We start from the raw sequence: 21630 nt of genomic DNA on the forward strand, positions 1-21630 counted from the left end.
GTAACGGGGTCTCAGCCGCCGCAAGACACGCCGGCGCGGGCGGCCAGGGGCGCCACCGACGCCGGGAAGACGCCAAGCGCGCGTGCGGGATGCTCCAGACAGGAGGAAGAGGCGGCGAGGAACGTGCCAAGGGCACTGTGGGCATGTGACTGAACCTCTGTCGAAGATCGACACTGAACTCTGAATCTTTCTGAATTTTGAACAGCAACAGTGCATGCAAGGTGTTCGACAGAATGAATTTGGCCCCTGGTGATTTTTCCTTGAGCTGATTTTTGGTGGAGTGGCTTCTCATTGCTCCAGTAGGCTGCCTGATTTTTGGTGAAATTTTTGGAGAAGTGTAGATATGAATTTCACCAAATTTGGCAAATCTGGTCCAAACTTGCAGAGACTGAATTTTGAAAAATTTGAAAAGAGAAGGAGTGGATCAAGATGGTTCTGGGTTGTGGGTACAAAGGACTATCCAGGAGAGTTGGTTTGAGGTCAAAACTCAAATGCAAAGGGGTACTTGCTTTGAAAATCACTCAGGCTCCAAATAATTTTCAGAAATGATTTGAGGGAAAAAATAATTAGAATAAAATCCAAAACTTGCTTGGATTAGTTGGGACAGAGAACTTAGGTTGATCACAAGGAGGAGGGGAGGTTTTGGAGGGGTTTTACCACATGGGCAAAATACAAAGTCATGGGTGGTTTTCAAGATATGAAAATCCCAAGTTTTTCATAGAGTTTCTTTTTTAAAAGAAAAAGATTAAACTCCCAAGATAAATTTGAGAGGGAACCAACAGAGAAGAAGTTTCAAAAGATCAAACACCAAAGTTTGAAAAAATAAAATCCTTGCCAAAGCAAAGGAAGTTTTTAAGAGGAAGGTTTTCTGGAAAAAAAAATTTAAATGGCCTCTTTTCAAAGACCACAAGGTTTTGCTGAAAACCAAAAAATAAAATTTTTGGAGTGTCACAACACCTACCCCCTTAGGAAAAATCTCGTCCCCGAGATTTCAATTGTTCCTCAAATAAGTGTGGATGCTCTGTCCGAAGAAAATCCTCTCTTTCCCAAGTTGCTTCACTGTCGGTGTGATTGCTCCACTGGACTTTGAAAAACTTGATGGTCTTCTGTCGGGTCCTCCTTTCAGACTCCTCTAATATTCTTACGGGACGTTCCCGATAAGTGAGGTCTGGCTGCACGTCAATGTTTTCATGGGATACTTGTTTCTCTGGTTTGCTTACGCACTTCCTTAATTGAGAGACGTGGAACACGTCGTGAATGTCGGACAAGTCTTCGGGTAAGTCTAGCTGGTAGGCTACAGTGCCTCTTCGTGCCACTATGCAGAATGGTCCAACGAATCTTGGTGCTAACTTTCCTTTAATCTTAAACCGTTGCAGTCCTCTCATAGGGGATACTCTCAGGTATACGAACTCACCGGGTTCGAAGCTGACCCTACGATGTTTCTGATCATAATAACTCTTCTGTCGACTTTGAGCGGTCTTAAGTCGGTCTCTGATTAGCTTGACCTTTTCCTCGGCTTCTCTGAGCATGTCTGGTCCGAAGATGCGGCTGTCTCCGGTCTCTGACCAATTTAACGGGGTACGACATCTTCGTCCGTATAAAGCCTCAAATGGTGCCATTTGTAGGCTGGCCTGGTAGCTATTGTTGTACGCGAACTCAGCGTATGGCAGGCTTTCTTCCCAACTGGTTCCATATGTGAGGACACATGCTCTCAGCATGTCTTCTAAAACCTGGTTTACGCGTTCTGTTTGTCCATCAGTCTATGGGTGGTATGCGGTACTGAAGGCTAGTTGGGTTCCCAGAGCCTGTTGTAAATGCTCCCAAAATCTTGAGACGAACTGAGTTCCTCTGTCGGATATTATAGTCTTCGGGACACCGTGCAGACAAACTATGCGGGAAAGATAAATCCTGGCAAGCCTCTGAGTGGTGTGGGTCGTCTTTATTGGAATAAAGTGTGCCACTTTGGTTAACCTGTCAGTGATGACCCATATGGCATGATTCCCGTGTCGTGACCGAGGTAGTCCGACAATGAAATCCATCCCTATTTCATCCCATTTCCACTCAGGTATTTTGTTCGGTTGCAGTAGTCCGGCTGGTCTCTGATGCTCAGCTTTTATGCGTTGACATGAGTTGCAACATGCAATGAAGGTGGCTATGTCCCTCTTCATACCGTGCCACCAAAATCTTTCCTGAATATCTTTATACATTTTGGTTCCTCCAGGGTGGATTGAATATGGAGTGGTGTGTGCTTCAGCTAAAATTTGCTGTTTAAGGTCTTCTATGTTAGGCACGCAGAGCATTTCTCCGTACCATAATATTCCTTCTTTGTCTATGACGAATTCCGAGGCCTTGCCCATACTCAACTTTCTTTTGATGCCTTCGATGCTAGTGTGACCGGGCTGAGCTTCTTTGATTTTCTCCACAAGGTCGGGTTGTATTTCCAAGTTTGATATGGTGCCTTCTGCTACCATTATCAAGTTGATCTTGGCAAATTCTTGTTGGAATTCGGGCCTCAAGCTGCGCAGATTGTTTTCGTCGAAGCTGGGGTTCCGACTAAGAGCATCGGCCACTACATTTGCTTTTCCTGGATGGTAATGGATACCAACATCATAATCTTTACCAATTCCAACCAGCATCGTTGCCGTAAATTTAGTTCTGGCTGCGTGAAAATATATTTGAGACTTTTGTGATCCGTATATATTTCACATTGATTCCCAAGTAAGAAATGCCTCCATTCCTTGAGTGCATGAATAACTGCTGCCATTTCTAAGTCATGAGTGGGATAGTTTTCCTCATGCTTGCGAAGTTTCCTTGAAGCGTAGGTGATGACCTTGCCTTCCTGCATCAACACGCATCCGAGACCCTTTCTAGACGCGTCACAATATACTTCAAAATTCTTGTGTATGTCGTTAACTTCCGCTTTAGCTCTTGGAAACTTTTCTCGCAGGCTTCTGTCCATTCAAACTTCTTATCTTTCTTGAGCAACTGTGTCATAGGCTTGGCTATGGTGGAGAATCCTTCAATAAATCTGCGGTAATATCCTCCCATTCCCAAGAAACTCCGTATGTCCATTACGCTGGCTGGTGACTTCTAGCCAAGTACGGCCTTGACTTTCTCTGGGTCCACTGTGATACCGTCTTGGGTCAGCACGTGGCCTAGAAAGCCCACTTGTCTTAGCCAAAATTCGCACTTGCTGAACTTGGCATACAATTGGTGTTTTCTGAGCTCTCCTAGCACAATCCTGAGATGTTCTGCGTGCTCTTCTGGTGTCTTGGAGTATACCAGAATATCATCGATGAATACCACGACAAACTTGTCCATAAACTTCATAAATACTTTGTTCATGAGGTGAACAAAATATGCTGGGGCGTTAGTTAATCCAAATGGCATCACTGTGAACTCGTACAGTCCATATCTGGAGGTGAAGGCTGTTTTGGGGATATCTTCCGTTCGTACCTTCAATTGATGGTATCCTGACCTTAAGTCAATTTTTGAGAATACCTTGGCCTGAGCGAGTTGATCAAACAAATTGTTTATCCTTGGCATCGGGTATTTTTTTTGACTGTGACCATGTTAAGTGCTCGATAGTCAATACACAATCTCAGCGTTCCATCCTTCTTTTTGGCAAATAAAATTGGTGATCCCCAAGGTGAGGAGCTGGCTCGAATGTATCCCTTGTCCAGTAATTCCTTTATTTGTTTCTTCAACTCGATCAACTCGGATGGTGCCATTCTGTATGGTTTCTTGTATATGGGGGTGGTTCCTGGTGCTAGCTCAATGCGGAATTCTATTTCCCGGTCTGGTGGCATGCCTGTTAGTTCTTCAGGGAATACATCTAGAAATTCACACACCACTGGAACCTTGTTTAGCTCAGAAACGTCCACCTTATTTAATCTCGGTTGTCGGGGTATTTTTCCTTCCTTGGCTGATACTCTTATTGTCTTCCCTTGGTGGTGTGTGAGAATTACGGTCCTGTTGAAACAGTCGATAAACCCCTTGTTGGTGGTTAGCCAATCCATCCCTAGGATGACATCCAGTCCTTTATTTTCCAACACAATAAGATTTGCGTGAAACTCCAATCCTTCGAACTCAATGACCACATTCTGACAGTAATTCTGAGTAACTTGCTGAATCCCAGGGGACTTGATGATCATGGATTTCTCCAAAGGAAGCATCGAAAAATTATTTTGCAAAGCAAAAATTTTCAAAATGAAAGAGTGAGAAGCTCCAGAATCAAACAAAACCTTTGCAGGTATTGTGTTGACAGGAAACGTACTGAGTACGATATCCGGAGCATTTTGTGCCTCCTCTTTGGTTACATGATTCAGATGACCCTTCCTGTGGTTATTGTGGGGATTGAAATTGTTTCGCTTGGGCGCGGAATTGTTGCCGCCGTTGTTCGGCTTTGGGGTTGAATTCCTTGGCTTGGGGCACTGTTTGGCATAGTGCCCTTCTTCTCCACAAGCGTAACAAGTAACGCCGGGGCGATAGGTGAATTCCTTGTCCCTTGCATGAAAATTCTTGATTGGGCGTGAGACATTGGATGAGGATTTGTGTGTCCCACCCTTTTGAAAATCTGTCTTGCTTCGGTGATTGCGAGCATGGTTAGTCTGGACCCTTTTTCGCTTGTGGATATCTTCCAGACTGCGTCTCTTATTTTCCAGAGTAATGGCTTTGTCCACCAGTGTTTTAAAATCAGGAAAAGTGTGCACGACCAGTTGGCATTTAAGCGCGGGCGCCAGACCGTCAAGGAATTTCTCCATCTTCTTGATTTCAGTCATACGCTCTTCATTGGCGTAGCGGGACAATAGAGTAAATTGACTGTTGTAAATCTGACACTGTCATGTTCCTTTGTTTGAGGTCATCGAACTCTCTCTTTTTGATTTTCATAATACTCTTAGGAATGTGTGCACCACGGAAACCTTCCTTGAAATCATCCCAGGTTATGTCATTTTCGTTGGGATGCATGTGCAGAAAATTATCCCACCACGATGCGGCTGCTCTGTGAGATAGTGCGGAGCATACAATACCTTTTCGGGGTCTGAAACATTTTGCAATAATTAATTTTCTCTCCATATCTCGAAGCCAGTCCTCGGCTTCAAGAGGTTTGTCAGTGTGAGAAAATGTTTGAGGACGTGTCTTCTGTAGCTCAGATAACTTGGAATGCTGCTGATACTGTCCATGGTGATTTCCCATGTTGATGACTTGGTTCATCATTTCACGATGTTGTTGCTGACTCTGTTCATAAAGGCGGCACATTTGTGAAAGTGCCGATTCACTGCCTTGTTGGCTTGACTGTCCCTGAGTGAACTCGTTGCTGGGTTGTGCATCATAATTTTCCTCTGGTGGAGTTGGCATGGAGCGAGTCCAAGGACGAGACATTTTTCAGTCTGGGGAAATATTTTTTGTAAAACTCATAAGAAAAGCGGAAAGAGTCGCAAAAACAATTCCAAAAAATGCATAAAGCTGGCAAATAAAACTAAATAACCCAGCTTACTTAAGAAAAACAAATCGACTTGCGCACGGAGAAGGACTGCTCATTACATATCTTACACGCGGGCGGTAATATACAATACATCACTCAGGACATGCGTACATAATCCTGACATGTTATTTATGCTAGTGCACTTCTCCAGATCCTACATGATGCGCAAACAGGCTACTTCTCACAACCTATGCACATATAAACATATCATACAAGGCGATACATTACATGGCGGCTAAGCGTACTCAGGCGGAGATGTTGACGACCTCCTTTGCCCTGCCGAGGGCGAGGCGTAACGAAGTTGGGGACTCGGCTTCCTCCTCGCTAATAGGCTCCATACGTGTAGTGTTGCGCAGAGTGGACGGAGCGGTTGCCAGGGGCGGAGCAACACGTACAGGAGTGGGCGCGAAGGGTGGTGCAGTGCGCGCTGGAGTGGGTGCAATGACTTGGTTGAATTCTTCGGTAGAAGGTAGGCGACGAGTAGGCGTATAAGATGCTGAGGACGAGACCAAAGTTAGTGGCGGTGCGGTGGGTAGGAGCTCCCTCCTGTTGGCAGCACAGCCATGAACTGAGTCCATGCGGGCAGCCACGAAGTCGTCCGCCAGGTTGTCGAAGGCTGCCTCCAGGGCCCGGAGATACTCAATGAGCATCTCAAAAGCCTCGTCTCGCTCTCCTCTGGGGCAGGAGTATGCGTAGTGACAGGAGTAAGGCACATGGCACGGAAGATAATGGTAACGACGAGTCTTCATCACGGGGAGGACATCCCTGAGACGAGCTATCGCCTCGCGGGCTGCCATCTGCATAGCATGCCTCTCCGTAGGCATGGCTCTTCCCAAGAACCGGAAGCGGCATAACTCACCACGCCCTCCTTGAACTGCACCGCGGCCTGGTGCATGGTCAGACTGTCGTTGACTCGGTGCTGGCAGAGTGTGAAGACTGGGCACACAGATGGCCCCATCGCGACCTGAACGATGAAGGAAAGAAGCTTGACGAACCCATCGGGCACGTTGGCGAAGGTCTGAGACTCGCAACTGTTGTCGGCCATCTACAAAAGTAGGCAAAAATTCTGCATGGTCAGATCATAAATTTATGCTGACTGACAGAAAATGACTACAATTGCAAAAAATATAAATTAGCTCTATCATGCTAATAACCAATTAGCGATCGCACCTAGTGGCTTCCTACCGTCAGCCTGGCTCTGGTACCAAGCTTGTCACGACCGGTTTTCTAATAAAAATATTTATTGAGAAACCAATCTTTTGAGTCCAGTATGAGAGAAATCCTCCTCACTGGTAGACAAATTCTTGATACAATAAGCCAATAGCATAAAATATATTACAGGGTCGAACTACGGTTGCTCAACCAAATTATTACAAGCACGCCAATAATTATACATAATGGCGTACATGACACAGTGGTGTGGAGGCATACTACTGACTCGAGGATAGGGCGGTGGTGGAGAAACACAGCGGGGAGAGAAATACAAGACTCTAAGTCTGTCATCTCATCGAGCGTCGAGGTGAGGCTCGATGAATTTATTTGGTAGCGGAAGCGGATATAAAACAGTGACCAAATCCAGGGTCGCACGAGACTGACTGGGACTCCTCTAGGTGTCGGACTCGCTATCAAACTCTTCATCCATGAGATCGCCTTCGTCAGCATCTGGCCAAATCAACAAGCCAGTGAGTACTTTGAAAGTACTCGCAAGACAGTTCGGACGTAAGATATAACAAATGCATGCATGGATGCGTCATGAATAATTCACCAATGTACATTCAAAAAAATTAGCATAACAAGGTAAGTAAAAGGGAAACGGCGGTAGTCCGCCTGAAATCCCAACAAAACATAAATAAATACCGATCGGGTGTCTGAAGCGACGCCTCGAAAGGTGAATAAATAAATAGAAGGAAAAGATGCCACAGTCGGGCGTCTTAGCGACACCACATAAAGGGCTTTAAAAGAAATACCACAGTCGGACGTCGGGGCGACATCACAGAAAGGGCTTTAAAAGAAATGCTACAGTCGGACGTCGGGGCGAAATCACAGAAAGGGCTTTAAAAGAAATGCCACAGTCGGACGTCGGGGCGACATCACAGAAAGGGCTTTAAAAGAAATGCCACAGTCGGACGTCGGGGCGACATCACAGAAAGGGCTTTAAAAGAAATGCCACAGTCGGACGTCGGGGCGACATCACAGAAAGGGCTTTATTCATAAGTAAATAATACTCATAATAAACATTTAATTCATGAGAATAAATGGGTTAGTCCATCCACGGGAATAATCATTTAACCGGACTTAGCACTCATGCGATTCACCGGAGTCTCTGTCATCAAACTGATACTGTTAGGACAAGATAATACGAATTTGGACATGGAATAGATGATTCAAGGAATATATGACTCTGCAGAGTTTGTACAAAATTATTCCCACAGCCAACGGATTTCCGTAGTCACGAAGGACTAGTTCCGTTTACGGTATTTCGGAAGAAAACACAGCTAACCAGTACACACCCATCCTACCTCTCGATGCTAGGAATCACCCTAGACATCGTCCAAGAAAAACTTTTGAGACGGGGAGATCACAATCTCGAATAGCATGGGATCAAATTTATATACGCGCGCTCTAAGGGGTGCCCCCCTCTCGGTCCCAACCGGAAACACCCATGCCCCCTGACCGGATGACTGGCTTTAATCCAGGGCCATGGAACCATCATCACGGCCTCTCCTTTTTGGTGTGTACCAGGAAAGCGATTTGCAACTTACTAAACCATATTCCTTGCGGAAAACATGTGGTAGTACAGGGAAGGAAATGAGAGGAACTGGACTGATACGGTTTGACACTGAAGTCACATAGTCTGGCATAAGACTGGCATGCTACAACACTGCCATCTTACCCATCCTCATGCCAACACATGGCCATTCATACTCACATCCATCCACTTATGGATCATCGAACTCACTTACCTCAACATTGCATAAAATAACGTTCATCGATATGCTCATCAACATGCCATGCAACTAACTAAATGCAAAACATGCCAAGACACTCATCATATCAAAAGTTCAAACATGCTTGCCTGGTTCAGAGTAGTCGGAGCCTAGCTCGGTGAAGTTCGCGGCTCCGTCACCTCCTTCGGTATCTACGGTATAAAGAAAATATATGCGCTATTGTAAATACCAAGGGGTGCACAAAAAGTATTCCAAATATTTTTCAAATAAATCTAATAAAAAACTAGACAAAATTTTAAAGAGAACAGAAAAAGAATCAATCAAAAATACTTTTCTGTTTAAAAGTTATAAGGGTTTTTGTCCAGGGACTCATCTGTAATGAAACAGAAGATTTCCAGGGGCTAGCTTATAAAAACAGAAAACGCTTCGGCAGGAAGTACGCCAGCCCAAAGGGAAAGCGCATTTTGCCCGAAGGCGCTTCCAGAAAACGATTCAATAGAGAGGGCAGAGAAGCTGACGGTGGGGTCCCACTCGTCAGGTTTAAACTTTCAAATGGGGGGGGGGACGAAGCTCGTCGGCGCCCGAGAGCCGCGGTGGTCGCCTGCGGCGATCCACGGCGAGGCAGGGGGATCGGAGGGTACCTCCGTGTTCAGGGCGCCATTCCGCGTCGGTTGGTGGTGGTGGTGGTCGCCGGCGAGTACCACGTCGACGGCGAGCTTTGCTCCGGCGGACGGCGGCTCGGGTGGTCGAGGGACTCGTCGGAGAGGGCTGCAGAGATCAAATTGAGGAGGGGGTTAGGCTCCTGGTAGCTAGAGGGAGTAATTGACGGGGTTAGAGCGCCGGAGATGGCCTCACCGGAGCGAATCATGGTGGAGGCCGAGGCGGATCGGGGCGGCCGGAGTTGGGAGAGGAGACCTCCTCGAGGTCCCCCTAGTGGCCTGGCGGGGCGTTGGTGAGGTGTGGTGATGATGCGTGCACGAGGGTGAGCTCGGGGGCCCTTTATATAGGCGGCCCGAGGCGGTTGCCGTGAACGGGGGTCTCCGGTGACGATTACGGCGGCGCAGGGCTTGGTCGGGGTAATTAGGACGTTGGGCGTCATCGTGGAGGTCCACGGTTCCGTTTTGGTGCTAATCGAGCTGGAGTTTGGTGCTTTGGGGGTGAGTTCGACAGAACGGGGCGGCGCGGGCCCGTCGGCGGCAGGGAGCGCGTCCCGTGCTTGCCGGCCACGGTGGCGGTGCCATGGGCGTGCGCTGGCACGCATGAGGCCACGCGGAGAGCAGAGGGGCGATGGGCGGCGCGGAACGGCGTTGAGCCGCCGTTCTTGTCCCCTGTCGGCTGTAACGGGGTCTCGGCCGCCGCAAGACACGCCGGCGCGGGCGGCCAGGGGCGCCACCGACGCCGGGAAGACGCCAAGCGCGCGTACGGGATGCTCCAGACAGGAGGAAGAGGCGGCGAGGAACGTTCCAAGGGCACTGTGGGCATGTGACTGAACCTCTGTCGAAGATCGACACTGAACTCTGAATCTTTCTGAATTTTGAACAGCAACAGTGCATGCAAGGTGTTCGACAGAATGAATTTGGCCCCTGGTGATTTTTTCCTTGAGCTGATTTTTGGTGGAGTGGCTTCTCATTGCTCCAGTAGGCTGCCTGATTTTTGGTGAAATTTTTGGAGAAGTGTAGATATGAATTTCACCAAATTTGGCAAATCTGGTCCAAACTTGCAGAGACTGAATTTTGAAAAATTTGAAAAGAGAAGGAGTGGATCAAGATGGTTCTGGGTTGTGGGTACAAAGGACTATCCAGGAGAGTTGGTTTCAGGTCAAAACTCAAATGCAAAGGGGTACTTGCTTTGAAAATCACTCAGGCTCCAAATAATTTTCAGAAATGATTTGAGGGAAAAATAATTAGAATAAAATCCAAAACTTGCTTGGATTAGTTGGGACAGAGAACTTAGGTTGATCACAAGGAGGAGGGGAGGTTTTGGAGGGGTTTTACCACATGGGCAAAATACAAAGTCATGGGTGGTTTTCAAGATATGAAAATCCCAAGTTTTTCATAGAGTTTCTTTTTTAAAAGAAAAAGGTTAAACTCCCAAGATAAATTTGAGAGGGAACCAACAGAGAAGAAGTTTCAAAAGATCAAACACCAAAGTTTGAAAAAAATAAAATCCTTGCCAAAGCAAAGGAAGTTTTTAAGAGGAAGGTTTTCTGGAAAAAAAGAATTTTAATGGCCTCTTTTCAAAGACCACAAGGTTTTGCTGAAAACCAAAAAATAAAAATTTTGGAGTGTCACAATGAGACATTGTCGTCGCCTGGGGAGGCGGCGGCGAGCCAGCTCGCTGTGATCCTCCCGCCTCGGCGAAACCAATTAGGCTTTGGATGGTGGCTCGCCACTCATCCATCTGATCGGCTGCCAACGTAAATCTCAACAGCAGCTGGGCCCACACCATGGCCTTAGAGGCAGTGCTTGGCATAGGTGATGATGATGTAGACCGCAATGTCGCTCGGCTCCTAATGGTGTCGGTGGCAACCGCGTCGTGCCCTTGTTGTTGCGAAGCGGGCGCTTGGATGGCATGGTGACGCGGTGGAGGCGCTTGAGGGCCAGCGGCTCCATTGGGCACAGTAGCTGGGTCAGCCCGTTCCGGGGGTGGTGCGTGCCCTGTGGTCGCACCCGCAGCGGGGGTGGCCGGAGGGTTGCTATTTGCCTCAGAACATGCGCCACCACTGTGGTTGTGCCCTTCAGAGAGGAGAGAGGGCAAATAGTGCTATCATACCTAACTCTGCAGGCTGACAGAGCACAATAAATGAGTCGTCGAGTGTCACGTCATAGCATGCCCGGCAACCCTTGTCGGGCTGTTTTGCCAGCTTCGCGCCTGCTTGCTTGACACATCTCAGGACGGGTGTCATATGGAGGTGTTTGATGTAGGAAGTGGTTGCCATGTGGCAAAAAGCAGCCACTTAGTCACCTTGGGGCTTGACACCGCACTGATCTATGACTTGCGTCACTTGTGAGGTGGAGCGGTGGAGTGGCTTGCCTCCGCAAGCTCCCGGCAGGCCTTCTGGGACGATCTGGAAGTTTGATTCCGGGGCAAACCCAACCTTGCCAGGCTCGCCTGCCCGGCAAGGGAGGTTCTTTCCTTAGTGACATCTGGCTTCTCTAGCTCATCTTGTTCTTCTTTGGTCTGTACTTGGATCCTTCAAAGAATTGATCCCTCTTGCTTGGTCTGATCTTGGTGCTGTAATCTTGCCCTTGGATATGTGCACAGTCTGTACCATGGACCCAAGGTTTATTGCACCGACACAGAGATGGCCTCGAATCTGTCTCGGGATCGGCAATGTCAGCGTAGGCACGGTCCACTCCAGGATCGGAGTGATGCAGCACCGAATATACGCCAGGCGCGGCGGCTTGCCAACCCCCGCCCGACACGTGCTTGCCTGGGGGCCCATCCTCCCACATGAGGGCGTCACCATCAGGGGACTGGCTAACTACGCGGTTTTGCCTGGCCCCACGGTCTACGTCAGACGGGCGGCGCACCAGCCCGTTGCGAGCGCGGGATCCAAGCCTGATTCGGTTGGCTCGCCTGGATTTTCTGCACCATTCACTGAAGTTTCACCCGAACACATGGCCATAGAAGATCCAACGGCGACAAGTGTCACAACAGCAGTCTCGGGATTGTCTGGATCCTCTGTCCAGGAATAGTCTACGGGATCTTCTATGCCTGTGCCTGGATCGTCAACAACAATTCAACAACACACTACACCGCCACGTACAAGACTTCGAGCATGGGTAATTCAACCTGTGAATTATAAAATTAATTTTGGTTTGGCATGTTCAAAAAGAGAACCTAGCACCTTTCTAGAAGCAAGTGTGGATCCCAAGTGGAGGAAGGCTATGGAAGATGAGTTCCAAGCACTTCAGAAAAACAAGACATGGCATCTAGTTCCTTCACACCAAGGTAAAAAAATTAATTGATTGCAAATGGGTGTTCAGGATTAAGTGAAAGTCAGATGGTACAATAGATCATTACAAGGCTAGGCTTGTTGCTAAAGGATTCAAACAGAGGTATGGCATAGATTATGAGGATACATTCAGTCCTATTGTTAAAGCTGCCAGTATTCGTATTGTTTTGTCTATTGTCATATTTAGAGGATGGAGTCTCAGACAGCTAGATGTGCATAATGCGTTTCTTCATGGTGTTCTAGAAGAGGAAGTGTATATGAAACAACCTCCTGAGTTTGAAGATAAAAACAAACTTTTTCATGTGTGCAGGCTTGATAAATCTCTCTATGGGTTGAAACAGGCCCCCAGAGCATGGTACTCACGTCTAAGTTCCAAATTACAAACACTTGGTTTTGTTCCTTCTAAATCTGACACATCACTTTTTATTTACAACAATATCAAAACATCCATATTTGTGCTTATATATGTTGATGATATCATTGTCACAAGCTCATCAAAGATTGCATTGTTAAAGGATTTGAATTCAGAATTTGCTCTCAAGGATAGGTGACTTGCATTACTTCCTTGGCATTGAAGTTAAGAAAAACAGGGAAGGTGGTCTTCATCTTTCTCAAGGAAAATATGCAACTGATTTGTTGAATAGAGTTGGATTGCAGGGTTGTGAACTATCACCAACACCATTGTACAGTTTAGAAAACTCTCTCCTGCTGAAGGAGAACTCTTGAGTCAAGAGGATGGCACTAAATACAGGAGTTTGGTGGGTGCACTTCAGTATTTGACTCTCACCAGGCCTAACATTTCCTTTGTTGTTAAATAAGGTTTGCCAGTTTCTTCATGCACCAACCACAACTCATTGGACTACAGCCAAACACATACTGAGATATGTGAGAAATGCTTAGAGTGTTGGCCTAACCTTCAGCAAGTCATCATCCACACTTGTTAGTGCTTTTTCTAATTCTGACTGGGCAGGTTGCATAGATGACATAAGGTCAACACGTGGATGCAGTTTTCTTTTGACCTAATTTAATCTCATGGTGTGCAAAGAAACATGCCACAGTTTCGAGGTCTGGTACTGAGGCAGAATACAAAGCATTGGCAAATGCAACATCAGAGATTATATGGGTCAAGTCCATGCTTAAGGAACTTGGCATATGTCACACACCAACCTCATGCCTTTGGTGTGACAATCTTGGTGCTACATACCTATCTGCTAATCCCATTTTTCATGCAAGAACCAAACACATAGAGATTGACTATCATTTTATGAGGGAAAGAGTTCTAACAAGGAGTTGCAGATTCGGTTTGTTCATTCAAAAGATCAGGTTGATGACGGCTTCACAAAAGCCTTGGTCACAAGACCGTTTGAGGAATTCAAGCATAATCTTAACTTGAGAAGTTTAGATTAAGGGACTAGGGAGGGTGTTAAAGTAATATTATGGCGCATTACTTGTATACCACGTTCTGGTAGAGATAGCATCCTTTATTGTTATTTACTTGGTTTATCTCTATCTCCCTCATGTAAGATCTCTCTCTCTCTCTCAGTTAGGAGTCCTAACAGAAACCCTTCTATAATCACAACGACCAGATCAATATAAACTCATGCGGGCTCCCTTGTTGGGAGTTGAGACGCTTTACCCATCTTGACACATGGGTCACCTTCTTGGGCCCTGCAGCTTATTATGAAATCATCATCCTGTTACAAATATAGTGGCTCTAAACAATGATGCTTGTTCATCAGAGACATATATTGATTTTCAGTGCACAAGAAGGAAAAAGATAACTGCTGCTAAGCCATGAGTATATCACTGGCATTGTGAATTGTGATTAATATTAACAACAAGAAAGGCTCAAATACCATCTGAATTGTGATTAATATTAACAACAAGAAAGGCTCAAATACCATCTGGGTCCTTAACAGTTGACTCTATGTACCATGCACTTACGTTTTTAAAGATCCCAATAGATAACAATAAGCAAATCTGGAAATCGAAGATTTCACTAAAAGTCCAGGTTATTTTTTTGTGCTATCTTCGAAGAGGAGCAATTGGCATGGAAGTAAGATGTGTAGTTTTTGTACTCATGATGAGACAATCAAACACCTCTTTTTCCACTGCAAGTCTGCACGCTCTACATGATCAGCCGTCCAAATAGCATCCAATTTGTATCCGCCCACAAGTGTTGCCAATATTTATGGTCACTAGTTGGATAAAAATTTATATAGGTTTAAAACGGTAATAAGGATGGGAGCCTCCACCTTATTATGGTCACTTTGGCTATGTAGAAATGATTTTGTTTTTACTGCACTGGCTTCTTTGGAGGTTATTTTCCATTGTATGCACTGGCTTTGTACGTAGTCTATACTACATAGAACGAATTATCAATTGTTGTTCAAGGCGGCGTGTATACATTTGAAGCGGGTGACCAGAGAGGTTTTTACCCAACATGGATGGCGGCATAATTTTTGGATTGGTCCACCACGTCCTTCGACTTAGGCATAGTTTCGGTCCTATATATGACTTTACTTTTGTCACTATGTCAGTATTTTTTTTTCTTTTGTCTTGGTGTTTGGCTTCCTCATCATGTTTGTATTCGCTTGATGTTACATTTTGAGTTAATAAAAGCGCTCTTTATTGAAAAAAAAAATAGAAGCTGCTTAAGCAGCGACAGTTTTAGGCACTGACGCTGTGAGGGATAAACTATTTGGACCGAATTTCTTTTTACCCCTTGCCACCACAATGTTTTACGGCTGCAAGAACTATTTGCATAATGATAGCACACGCTTAAGTGCTTTCATTGCAGCACCAAAATAGACATCATAGACGCCATTGCTCTAGACAACACTACTCACTACCCATACTACATCATTCTATGCTTTCACCAGCATCGTTGCCTTGCCCCGCTGGTCGTCTCACCATCTCAACCTTAGCAGAAGGCCCTGCAGAACCAACGGGGCTCGTCGATTCTGCCGCGCCATTGCTCTTCTTGAATCCCTTCTTCATCTTGGCCTTCTGAGCCCAACCCAGGACACCCTGCTGCACATGCTCATTGAAGATCTCCTTCTTGTAGAAGCTCCCCATCTTTGCACACAACAGAGGAGATCAGAACATGCGTCAATAATCGGTGTCGATGACACTAGAAACATTTTACGATGTCGAAAAAGTGGTCGCACCTGTGTTACAATTGCATACAGAGGCAGGGTGCTGTAGCTGCAGAGAAGCTGAATGATGAGCCTGCAAGTGCAAGGATACATGGACGCGTCAGTTCAAAGACAAGGTCATGTTCGCTTTGGGAAAAGAAGTTGGAGACGTGTGTGAGGTACCCAATAACAAGCCTCGGCACAATGAAGCCAACTTGCCCCATGATGCAGGAGTTGAATCCGTAGGTGGTCTACAACAGAAATGGGGTAAACGATGTTTCGATCAGTCATTAGATCTTCACCGACCATAATTTAAATAAATAAAAAATAAAAAAATAGATCTTCACCGAACGTAATTTAAATTTGAAACTGGGCCCCCTCAAGATGCTTACCAGTATCCAAAAGAAGAATGCAATCTCAAAGGCATTCTGGAAGAGGATGAAATGGATCAGGAACAGGACGATCCTCGGCCGCCCGAACCAGAAGTGGTCATCCGATGGCTTTACGATCAAATCGCCCTCGACCGCCGAGTGCTTCTCAGCTACATCCTGGGCTAACTGAGCTATGACGTGCTCCAACTTGGTGCCCACGGCTAGCAGAAGCTGCAGGGAGAACAGAGAGTGAGTAAGGGCAGTATAAGAGGCTCATAGCGAATGTTTAAAATAACACAATTGTTATATATGCACTTACAATAAGGGGAATGAATGCAATCCAAAAGTATGTGTGCCACCCTGCAGATTAGCAAAATGTTGTGTAAGATAGCTTCAAGAAGCTTAAATGATGAAATATATTACTGACAAGGTCTAGTGTAAACCATCTTGCGGAACAAAACCGTTCTCATGACAGGTTCTGTTTTTTTTTGCCCGTTACCAACTTAACTGATAAAGAATCTAATTCAAATTTGGAATCTGTAAACAGGTCATGATTGGTTTTTTCTTCTTCAAACTGTAGCGTCTAGGGCCAGATTGTTTTTTAATTCTGAAAGTGGCTCGAACAGAGTTACTGCATTGTATACAAGTGCTGTTCAGAAAAAGATGAGCTGCAACTTACCATTAACATTCAGCAACAGAAAGATCACCACGAAGACCCACAAGTACCAGCTAAAAGAGAATAGACAAAAGATAAAATGAGTTGTGCTTGGAATAGACATGAGTTGAGCCAACTTACAAAGAAAACCAGCTTGGAACAGTATATATACAAAAGTAGAAACTTGTGTGATACTCTCTGCTCACCTTATCCCTACCACCTTCTTAAAATCGGACTCTAAAACCCGCAGCATGTATTTATGGAAATCGAATTTCAGGTTTCCACGGCAGTGGGTCTGCAATCCAAAAATGAACTCATTTTCGCATACGAGGAAAGCAACCAAGTTCAGCTTATTACAAGCTATGCTTACCATGATAAAACCAAGACGCATTGTCGTGTAGTCGGTTTTACTTACTGATCCATAGAACTGTTTGAAAAAAGAATGCTGCAAGGGGAATGGAAAGGGGCTAATTAGTTAGTCAGTACACACTTTCAGTATTAAAATAAAAATAAAGCCTTTCCTATAAGGCATAACCAGACTAAAAGGTTGCATATGTCATAGAAAACTTTACTAGTACATGCAATTTCGCAACATATATTTAGTCTGATAGAAGACCTCATGATTGCTTACCAGCCAACTCAATATTCTAGAATCTTTGCCAATACCCTTAAAATGCTCCCTGATAAATTCGAAATTGTGTACATTGTTCACCTTCTTGGGCCCTGCAGTTTATTATGGAATAACCATCCTGTTACAATTGTAGTGGCTCTAAACAATGCTGCTTATCCATCAGACACATATATTGATTTTCAGTACACAAGAGGGCGTTGTTAACCCACAGGTACATCATTGGCATTGTGATAAATATTAACAACAAGAAAGGCTCAAATACCATTTCCTGCAGTGTCTTTCTGAATTGCATCCTCCCACAGTTTCCACTGATGTATCTGAGTAAGAGAATACGCAAAATCAGCTTACCATAGCATGCGGTATTCCGTGGCTAATGCACAGCGCCGTAACTGATAAGTGGCTTACCTTTGCACCTCCTAAAAGCATCGTCAAAACACTGAATACAACATGTGTAATAGCCAGCACAAATATGAAAATATGCAACTGGTGTATAGCTTCAAGGGACATCAACGGAGCTTTTCCCTGTTAAAACAAACACTAGGATTCATAACAGCATAGATTAAAAGGAAATCTGAATATTGTTCAGTTTACATGGATAGAAACTCGACATTATTTAAGACTGAAGGAGTGGGAAGGATAAATGGAACATAGAAGCAATACATTATGATAGAAAAAAATTGAACATGCTGTACAGAGACTTCGAGCAGAGCCATTTGAATGTTCCAATCAAATTAAGTTATATATCAGTTTCTCTCTGCGAGTTAATCAGCACAGTGACATAGCTATCCATACAATATGGTTAGCCGACCTAATAATCTTAAAGAATGTGATTAAACCGGCCATCCTTGTCTGTCTATGGCTTTATGATACCCAGCTGTGATGCCCACTCCTTCCACATGCTACTGTCTAGTGTTCCCATTTCATATCATAGTCAGCGCAAATGTACAAGCAAAACAGAACAACGTCGCATCATCACATCCTAAGATTGACAACATCACAGGAATGGCAAAAAGGGTGGCCCCGTGGCTCCGTCTGTTTGGTCCAAATAATCTTGTACCAAACTAGCTACGAAGTCCTAAGAAAATTTAAGTGTCCGCATGCTCAAAAATCACAATGGTATTGGTACCTAATTCCAACTGCCCACATCCAACCAACTCAATGGTACAGTAGCTCCCCCCCACCCCACAGAAAAAGAGACAGCCACAGTTTGCACGAAATCAAAGTATGTAATTTGCAATGGTGGCCTGGCCCAATCACCTTCGACCGGCAGACGTCGGCTTCCGCCGCGCCCCCGCTGAGCAGCCGCCTCCCGATTCTGCCGATGATCTGGGCTGTAACAAGATGCTCCTTTGTCGGTGACGCTTCACCGGCCCGGACCTCGTCCCCCCCTTGGCATGGCAGCATGTGGAGTGTCCAGCTAGGACGAATGCAGATGTTCTGGATCTTCCCCTGGCACACCGTCAGCAGCAGCGAGATGAACCCGAGAAGCATCAGCTCTGCATTGCACCAAGGAGCAGTTGATGTTACACCCAACATGGAGGATAGATACAACCATGCAAGGTCAAAATTCAAAAAGAGTACTAGCTTTTTGACTATTTTTCAGGGGAACAGTTGGAGACGTTCCTACTGAGAGCAGCCCCCACCCAATTACCCATGGTGCAGGGATAAAGAGAGATGCACTTTTCGCACAGACCACACCACCACAATTTATTTTGTCGACATACTAGCACTTTCTCCAGATTTTTTCTTCTTTTTTGAGTGGGACTTTCTCCAGATCAGTTCTTGGCAATCGAATGAAGCAGGATGCATGCGGGCCATGGCGGGCGGGGCGGGGGGAAGAAATTAATTACCTTCTTTGACCTTGAGGATGGCCTCGTAGAGCGGCTTCTGGTTCTTCCGTTTGAACGTCTGCAGCCGTCGCAACCAAGAACACGGAGCAGTCAATGGATGGATGAGCACGGCCGATAAGAGGAGATCGAAGGGGACGGAATGGCGGCGGAACGGCGGAAGGTGATAAAAGCAGGCGAACGGGCGTGTGATGGATGACGGATTACCTTGCCGAGGTAGTGGAGGCATCGCTCGGCGAGGAGGGAGATGAGCACGATGATGGAGCAGACTAGCGCGACGATCCACGTGGGCGTGAACTCGAGCGTCGCCGCCTCCTCCTCGCCGTGCTCCGCCATGATCCGCCCCCGCTCTCCGCGACGGCGACGGAGGAAAGAGAGAGAGACGTTAGAGAAAGTACTGGAAGAAGCTGGGCTGGGGGAGGGGCGCCGCGTCCTGTAGTTTATTGTTTCTCTCCGATAGGGGGCGGGGTGCGGTGGGGGTGGGGTGGAAGAGGTTAGTAGCTGGCCGTCGTTTGCTTAGCTCTTAAGCGCTGGAGCAGGCGTTTCCGCCATTAATTCTTCAGTTCGCATGATACGTACAGTAGTAGTAGTACCGTGGATGCCATTAAAAGATATGCCTTCAATTCCTTCCTGAATTTGCATGCTCGTGGCTAAAATTAGCGAGGAAAACAGTGTGGCGCACGCCTGAGGGCTGAGGCTCAGGCTTAGCGTCAAAGGTATGTCCTCATTACCTTCCTAAACTGGCTCGAGGCAGGGGTCAGTGGAAAATCAGTGGCCCGAGCTGGGCGGGCCACGCCGTGGATGGACACGTTGGTTTGAATTGGATTGGTGCTGCTAGTGTAGTCCGCGAGACAGCAACCGGCGGCTGTCGCCGCGCGCGTGATCCTGCCCTGCCGACGCGGCCGGCGACTGGCGACGTAGCTCTCGACTGAACCAGTTGCGGCCTCCTCAGATGTCGTGATCACCGCCGGTGGTAGAGTCGTTCAACGGAGCGACGGGGCTCTGCGCACGGGCCAACGTGTAGGGTGGGGGCCAGCCGTCTGGCCGGGTGGGGACGGAGCGGCAGCGGCAGCGTGCGCGGCGCGGCAGCATCGATGCGTGCACGCGAGGACACACGGGATGGTTGACAGGCACGCGTCCGGCCCGCGTCACGGACCATCGAGTGTGCGACCTGGGACATGCCGAGCGGAACAGATGTTGGCAGGCAACGCCCAGCCGATCGCTGTTACTACCACCGCCAGAGACAAGACCAGTCCACCGCCACCTGGTGTGTGGCTGGACTGGACACCCGCCGGCCAGGGTGCGTGGCGACGGCGGGTTGGACCGGCTCGCGGCGGAGCAGCCCGCTTTGTGATTTGTATGCGATGACAGAAAAGCAGAAATAAAAGTCGCTCCGCTTCGAAAATTATACTGTACCACGTACTAGTAGACTGCTACGGTAGTAACGCGTGCCCCGCCTGACGCTCCATTTGCTGCTTCGTGGAGCACCTCATCGCTGGCATGACCATATTTCTGACCGTGCCAGCATTTGCGGGGCTTGGTTTAGTGCCCATTGGCAAAGCACAACGTTCGGGATTCTCAAAGCACTAGAGACCACGTCCGTTTTGTGGTTTTGTACGAGATGTTTTGGTTGCGCGTTATGATAACCGATGCCATGTGGATGAAGATTTAAGAAATAAAAATCCATATTGATTATTATTTTTAAAATGGAGGCGTACCCCCGGCCTTTGCATCATGATGATGCATGCAGTTATCTTATTAAACAAATCCACGAAATAGCACAAAGTCATAAAGGTATTACAGCTCGCAGCTGAAGCGAAAAGAAAAAAGAAAAAAAATGCTGACAATCACAAACAGTACGGCAATATGAAGGATAAGTTTCCTAAACTCCTATCCTGTTATGCAACCATCATCCGAACCGGTTGAATATAGCCCGTGCGACCATCTCTCACTTGTTGCACCCAGTAACCAAAGGCTCCCTGAAGTCCATAGGAGTGAGTAAGGACCATGTACGGATCCAAGCGGTAGCTCTGAATATAACCTGCAAAAAAGTTAGATTTTGTTGTCTGTTAAAAAACAAATCATTTCTACAGTTCCATATAGCCCATAAAAGCGCACATATTCCAATCCGAATACGAGCCGCAATAGTATGCTCAACCCCAACTAACCACGTTTCAAACAACGACTCAATGTCAACTAGAGGATTAATGTTGAAGGCTATATAAATCGTTCTCCAAAGCAATTTGGCGAGTGGGCGTTCAAGGAATAAATGTTGTATTGTTTCATCATGATCACACAAACAACAACATGAACTACCTACCCATCGCCTCTTGATTAAGTTGTCCTTGGTGAAAATTACTTACTTGTGGACGAACCACATAAAAACTTTAATACGCGAAGGAACCTTAACCCTTCAAATATGTGACGATCTTGAGATTGGGCCAGAATTAATCAAATCCAAATAAAAGGATTTCACCGTAAAACCCCCATTTTAGCTATTTTTCATTGCGTTGAATCCGGCTGGTCGGAGAGGTGAACATCTATCAAGGTTTTTAGCTATTTTCCGTTGCGTTGAATCCGGCTGGTCAGAGAGGTGAA

At 46.4% G+C, this 21630-nt stretch overlaps 1 protein-coding gene across 1 annotated transcript; it reads right to left on the bottom strand.

The window, feature by feature from the left end:
- Positions 1-15089: 15089 nt before the first annotated feature.
- LOC100526689 (seven trans-membrane protein) lies at positions 15090-19729 on the bottom strand. Its single transcript, XM_044552988.1, has 14 exons — positions 19240-19729; positions 19036-19093; positions 18443-18681; positions 17591-17707; positions 17448-17502; positions 17186-17277; positions 16925-16999; positions 16761-16849; positions 16579-16628; positions 16219-16259; positions 15921-16130; positions 15712-15779; positions 15562-15622; positions 15090-15469 (listed from the first exon to the last, which is right to left on the bottom strand). The coding sequence occupies exons 1-14, from the start codon at positions 19366-19368 to the stop codon at positions 15254-15256; spliced, it is 1500 nt and encodes a 499-aa protein (XP_044408923.1). The 5' UTR covers positions 19369-19729; the 3' UTR covers positions 15090-15253.
- Positions 19730-21630: the final 1901 nt, after the last annotated feature.

This window comes from Triticum aestivum, chromosome 1B (genome assembly GCF_018294505.1).
Source record: "Triticum aestivum cultivar Chinese Spring chromosome 1B, IWGSC CS RefSeq v2.1, whole genome shotgun sequence".
Taxonomy (NCBI): domain Eukaryota; kingdom Viridiplantae; phylum Streptophyta; class Magnoliopsida; order Poales; family Poaceae; genus Triticum; species Triticum aestivum.

Excerpts from the sequence above, each read along its gene's own strand:
- LOC100526689 (XM_044552988.1), bottom strand. The coding sequence starts at position 19,368 with ATGGCGGAGCACGGCGAGGAGGAGGCGGCGACGCTCGAGTTCACGCCC. Across the intron at positions 19,094-19,239 it reads GCCTCCACTACCTCGGCAAG|ACGTTCAAACGGAAGAACCA; the intron begins GTAATCCGTCAT and ends CGACGGCTGCAG. Across the intron at positions 17,278-17,447 it reads GAAAGACACTGCAGGAAATG|GGCCCAAGAAGGTGAACAAT; the intron begins GTATTTGAGCCT and ends AATAAACTGCAG.